The sequence below is a fragment of the Montipora foliosa genome, chromosome 1 (genome assembly GCF_036669935.1).
Source record: "Montipora foliosa isolate CH-2021 chromosome 1, ASM3666993v2, whole genome shotgun sequence".
In the NCBI taxonomy this organism is placed as follows: Eukaryota; Metazoa; Cnidaria; class Anthozoa; order Scleractinia; family Acroporidae; genus Montipora; species Montipora foliosa.
The window spans coordinates 61,535,239-61,541,711 of NC_090869.1; the positions used below are offsets into that span (position 1 = coordinate 61,535,239).

Consider the following 6,473-nt stretch of genomic DNA (forward strand, 5'->3'; position numbering starts at 1 on the left):
CTCTATCGACAACCAATTGCAAGAACGTACGTCATGGCTTACAATTAACAAATTTAACCAGAAACCCATGAGGGTTGAAACGTGTAACGGCCCCTTGTGTGCTGGGAAAACAGCTTCTGAATATTCAATTTGATAAGTACCATATTTGGAACAACAAGAGAGAAACATTCAACCAATCAGTTCGCAAGAACACCGTGACGCAATACCACCAATGTTCTCGCGCGAACTTAATTGGAGCGAGGGGTTTCCAAATATGGTACTTAGCACTGAATATTCGGAAGCTGTGAACGCACGTTACACGTTTCAACCCTTATGGGTTTCTGATTTAACTAAATGAATGAAAAAAGTAACAATATCAATATAAACCTATTTCAAAGAGCTGAAACGGATTAAAGTAGTAAAGGTAAAGTCCCTGTTAGGAGCCCAGGAAGGCCCATTAAGGCCGGCGCTTATCTCCGGTTTCCGTAGCATGAAGCGACTAGGAGTATTTATACTCCCCCCTGGATTGGATGCTAGTCCATTGCAGGGTTACCCCCGGCATTACGCCGGTACCCATTTATACACCTGGGTGGAGAGAGGCACCGTGAGAGTAAATTGTCTTGCCCAAGAACAAAACACAATGTCCCCGGCCAGGCCCCGAACCCGAACCACTCGATCCGGAGTCGACCGCACTAACCATGAGGCCACAGCGCCTCTGATTAAAGTAGGAATCATACAAAATTAAATAATCAGCGATTAAGAAAAATCTTCTTGTAGCCTTTAATTTTAATCTTGCGGAAAATATCAGGATGACCACGCGCACGTTAAACTCTAGAGCGATGTGTAGGTAATAACTCGGAGAGTGCGCTGTCTTCCTTTGTCGCAGCTTTCCAAACTTGTGATATTCCTTATTTTAGATAGTCCTCATTTCCTGTTTCCTGTTCGTCCTTTTCCAGTCCCCTTTCTTTATTTTAAATCCTTTAAGTGAATTTTGATCCACGTTGATATATTTTTTTTGACGAAAGATGTTGGTCGTTGCGCGTCATCGCTTCATAGGCCGACCAATACCGCTCTCTCGACGGCACGTGAACGCCAGGCTTTCAAAATACTGTACAAAACCATTTCGGTCTCTCTTCATTCGTTCTGGCGCTCCCCAACGCGGTTGGTTGGGGCTCCGCCGTGTGCCGTTCAAGAATCGGCCTTGCCGTGTTCGTGGTCGGTCCGTTCGCGGATTTTTGGACAAAGAGAAAAAGCTCGCAGTATAATTAAAAACAAATTTTAACTTGCTTTTATATTATACGTCATCAAATTGGTAAATCAGAAACTAGATATAAACCTACACCAGTTTTCGTGGTTATAGAAGAGCCTTCATTTATTAAACTTGTAACCTTGAAATCGGCCCCAGTGTGAGCTATCAATAACTTTTAGTTGTCGAAGCAACGAAAACTTTGCAGCTCGAGAACCTTCCAGCTGACTTTTCTTTCAAATACCTTTTTCATAAGTACTAGATACAATCTTAGAGGGGGATACATGTAACTGTGAATACTTATTGCCACGGTGTAAATGTTACCTGACCGTACTGCTTTCTTATTGGCTAGGGAATTATTAACAATTTTACAATTATTTTCCAGGCAGACCGTGACAACGATAGTGGACATGGAACTGTCGAATATCGCTTGGATTTTGTCCTTTGGAGTGGTTGCAGCTTTAGCAATTTCTGGAAACGCACTAACCATCGTCATATTTGTAAAAAAACTAACACGCAGGCGGCCCCAGTTTTCCCTCATAAGTTTGGCTGTGGCAGACCTTATGGTTGGATCGATAACAGTTCCTCTTTTCATCGTTTCAACTTGGATCACAAATTTTCAATTCAAGAACGTCTTTTTAATCGCCATCCTAGACTGGACTGACATGTTCACTGGATTTACCTCGATTTTCACTTTAACGGTGATCGCATTTGAGCGATTGTTAGCCATTGGCTGGCCTCTTCGTCACCGAGTACTAAGCTGCAAAGCTTACGTAGTTGCTATAGCAACACCATGGATCCTAGCCTTTACCGTAGCATGGATCGCAACTATATTCAACTACGTGAGTGACCAAGGTATTCCCTTTCTAGTCCTTTTCTTTATATTCCTATTTGCACCCATTATTCTGACCTGTGCTACCTACCCTCTGCTGTGGATTAAAGCAATGTCTCGACGTCGAAAGACCCGTGCAATTCGAGATGCAAGAGATTTTAAGCTGGCAAAAACTGTAGCGTTGATAACGGGAGCATTTCTTGTTACCTGGCTTCCATTTCAGATATTTTTGTTGATCATTAACCTATGTATTTCATGTAGGGAATTATCCCCAGTGCTGGGCATGATCTTTAAACTTCTCCAATACGGAAACTCGGTGGTCAACATATTCATTTACTCTCTTAGAAATGATGAATATAAGTCAGCTCTTTTTGAAATATTACGTTGTTGTAAATTTTCTTCCCAACAACATCAGATTGGCTTGTCGTCGAGGGTGCCGGCTATTTCAGTGGCGACCTTAGCAGATAATCAGGCGATAAATTCGGTTCATTATCTGCAAACAACAAGTCTTTAAAAAGATTTTGAGGGGAGAAGAAAGAGACTACTTTATGGCTCAGAGGACAATTGTGGCATGCTTTTATTAGTAGTAGATTCAATTTGGACTATTGTAATAGCCTTTTATATGGAATTCCAGAGTATCAAACTAGGAAACTGCAACGTGTTATGAATGCAAGTGCAAGACTTATTTATCGCGCGCCCAAGTTCTGTAACATAACACCTCTGCTCGCAGAATTATATTAGTTACCAGGGCACGCCGGAATACATTATAAGATACTTTTGATAGCTTATAAAATTTTGCACGGTCATGAGCCTAAGTACCTTCCAGACCTAATTATAGCATTCAACAACCTTCGTTGGCTTAAGACGTAATGACAATGGTCCCTTGCTTGAAAGACCAATTGCAAACACAAAGAAAACAATGGGTAACAGAGCATTTCAAATAGTTGCTCCCCTTTTATGGAACAAGACTATTTAGTCATCTAGGAATGCAAGGGAAGCAAGGAACTTAGAATCTTTTAAGACTATAATTAAAACATTTTTATACAAGGAATCATTTCAGTTATCTTAGTAATTTTCTTTTATTCATAAGGATTTTAAAAGTTCTTTCTACGGTTGTCGTTATTCTATGTTAGATTCTATGTTACATTCGGCTTTCGTAGAATATGAAGAATTCTGCAGATCTCGGTGGATGTTATCCACCTTGGCCTTCGGCCTTGGTGGATAACACCCTCCTCGACCTGCATAATTCTTCATATCCTACTCTGCCTCATTCAATAATTGCTAAATATCGAATTAGGCAAATTGCGGATGAGGCAATTGAGTCAAGATGAATTGATGTAACACAAACATCAATTTATTGTAAAATGAATAAGACCGGAAAGTAAACGTGCTGGAAGTAAATGAATACCTAAGCACTAAACGAACTGTCTCAGGCTTGTTAAAGCGCTACTATGACAAAAAATTCTTCAATTTTTTTTTCTCTGGATTTCAAAAATATATTAACTGAACACTGAGCTGAGTGACCCAGGTTTAAAGCTTGATTTCAAAAAGATACCTATATAATTATTTCATACCTGGAATTTTCCTATTTAATGGTCCGCCTTTACCACAAACGAGAGCTAGATCGAGGAGAAAATGACGTCAAAGTTGACTCACTAGCTATAGTTTTAGAGTGACTGAGTACGCGGCTGAATTAGGAGGCACGGGAGTTTCAGGCTTTCAGAATTTTCAACTCGTGTTTTGCGTATCATCATGGAAATAGCTGGATTCACATGCAGAAATTTTAAGCTAATGATATCGATTTTTATCCATTTTTTCACGACTGAATGAATGAATGAAGCTTTATTTAATCTCGGGATTGATGAGGTTGATTAGACCTCTTGCAAAAAAAATATGCTAATAAGCATAATCGTTATCTTTTTGTTTCGTAGGATCATGATTCCCAGGGATTGGTACTTATAAAGGACGTATGAACATGTACGTCATGTAAGTCCGTACATGTGGTCTCCCGAATGCGGGGGATTGCTGAAGGCTCTTCCTTTCGAATAGTCAACAAAGCCCTTTATTTCGACCGCGCACCATTTCAACGGAAGAGCCTGCTTGCAGTCTATTATAATTATAGATTACTTTATGTGAAGCGCTTTGTACGGGGTTTTTATTTACGAATTGCAAACCTTGAGAAAAGATTACTCGATTGCTGCACTCAGCGGTATAATTTGTGTATAATATATGCCATAAGCTTTCATGCAGAACAGCAAAACATTAAAAACTGGTCTAAATGATTGAGCGTAATAAAAAAAACTAATCCGGTTTGCAGTCCAGCAACAAGTAGACAAAATAGCACTTCCCATTCAGAATAACCGAAAAAATTCGGGAGAAATAGTAAATTCAAAGTGTGAAATAATTTCGCTTGTCTTCGGATCAATGTCAGATTTAACCATGTGATGACGGGCACTGCCCGCCAATTCGCACGGTGTGGACTTGCACTGTTTATGAAAACGTTGATTTTTCCGCCTTTTTCGATTCGGTCTCGACAAAATCAAGGTAAATCCACAGGAACAAAACAGAAAGCCGAGGCCACGTTTTCAAAACACAAACTTCCAGTAAGCTCTGATTTCGACAACAATAAAAGCAAGGTGACACACGCTAACACCAACCCGGTGTGGCCAACACATGACGCATGCGCACAACCGTTTCACCCTGTCAATCAACAGCCATGGACAGCTGTTTCGGCCTTGCTAGCCCTCATCAGCATGGCGTAGCTAACATACCAGGCGGCCGGATTAGCTGCCCATGACTGCTAATTGACCGGGTGAAATGGTTGTGCGCATGCGTCATGTGTTGGCCACACCGGGTTGGTGTTAGCGTGTGTCACCTTGCTTTTATTTTTGTTCTGATTTCGAAACCGCGCTTCTCGGAAGCCCTTTGAAGCTTTGCTCAGATTGGCTAAGCGATTCTGCTCTGGAACGTGAGTGCTTATATTTTCACATGTGAAGAATGAAGAATATTATCATGCAAACGTTATCTTTTGTTTCGGTGGAAAAACAAGGTTCCTGATCAAGTAAAGTGAAACACTGTATACGCGAAGGTGATTTGATGTACCGCTTTTTTTCACATGTGAACATATAGCACATAAAAATATATTTTCCAAGGTTTATTGCCTAAAATTTTCGCTCTATATATAATAAGGTATTCCACCTGAAAGCAGTAAATATGGAAGTATTAAATCATACGTGAAGGGTTATTACCTGGTACTTTCTTTAGATCCAGCCCTTTGAGGTCCAATAGGTTAATTTTGGTTAATTTTTTTTGATGAGCAGGAGCTCATTAAGGGGAGCTTCTATCTTCAGTTATTCCTTGAGTCACGCCTTTCCCCAGTAAATTTATTTTCAGGAACAGGCTTTTTCTGCGAAAAGTATCGTGTTTCCTTCGACGCTGAGAGAGCACTGTTTTAATAGACCATATTCGTATTCCCAGTATTGGACTGGAAATAGCTTGCAATGCAGGCTAATGCGGGGGAATATATTAAAAAGTATTTGCATTTGAAAAGATTTCCCCACATTAGCCTCCATTGCAAGCTAGTTCCAGTCCAGTACTGAGAATACGAATATGGTCTACTGTCTTTTACAACAGTGGGCATGCTGTATCTCCCAAGGAAGGCGTTTCATAAATAAATATATATACTCGGGAAAGGGTTCACTCCTGGGCCACGTATCGGAGATAAAGGCTCCACTTGATGAGCTCCAGGCAGACCGTGAAATCCAGAACTTACACTCAAAGAGAACAGCCTGTGAATAAAAATCAAATCTCAAAACTTTACCAGTCAGGTGTTAAGCAAACATGACTTTCAAAATCTGAAGAAATAAAAAGAAGTGATTCTTCCTACCATAGAAGCCCTTTTAATTGCATCTGCAACGCCCAATGAACCGTGGAACATCAAAACTTAAACTATATTCAGAGACTATCAGTGTTCCACATGGTGGCAGTGATTACTGCACAATTTCCGCAAAACACCTGGATTTTCTGTTCACAACCATTGCAACGTTCTGTTAAGAACTCAATATCTTAATTTTGTTGAGATGAATTGAAGTAACGCAAGGAATAATGTATTGTAAAATTAGTAAGATCGAAATTAACTAGACAACCGGTCCTCCTCCCCAAATTTGTCTGGTATACACAATTACTAATTTGCTCCAAATTGTGTATACCAGATAAATTCGGACTCTATGTCCCAGGACTTGTGGTAGCAGAGACAAAAAAAAGGAAAATGAAAATCATAGCCCCGGATTGGATTTGAACCCGGAGTTTCACTCCATAGGAACCGCTTCACCACTGAATATCAAGACACCGCTCCCTCAAAAAAAAAAAAAGATTTATTTAAGTCTCTCATAGAATATTCAGGGGCACCCAATGACC

At 40.2% G+C, this 6,473-nt stretch overlaps 1 protein-coding gene across 1 annotated transcript in view; it reads left to right on the forward strand.

Moving 5' to 3' along the window:
- Positions 1–6,206, forward strand: part of LOC137979872 (adenosine receptor A2a-like) — an 8,491-nt gene extending 2,285 nt beyond the window's left edge. The window contains exon 3 of the mRNA XM_068827192.1: positions 1,611–6,206. Within this exon, the coding sequence (XP_068683293.1) occupies positions 1,636–2,571 (936 nt within the window). The 5' untranslated portion in view covers positions 1,611–1,635 and the 3' untranslated portion in view covers positions 2,572–6,206. The remainder of the gene's footprint in view (positions 1–1,610) is intronic.
- The last annotated feature ends 267 nt before the right edge of the window (positions 6,207–6,473 follow it).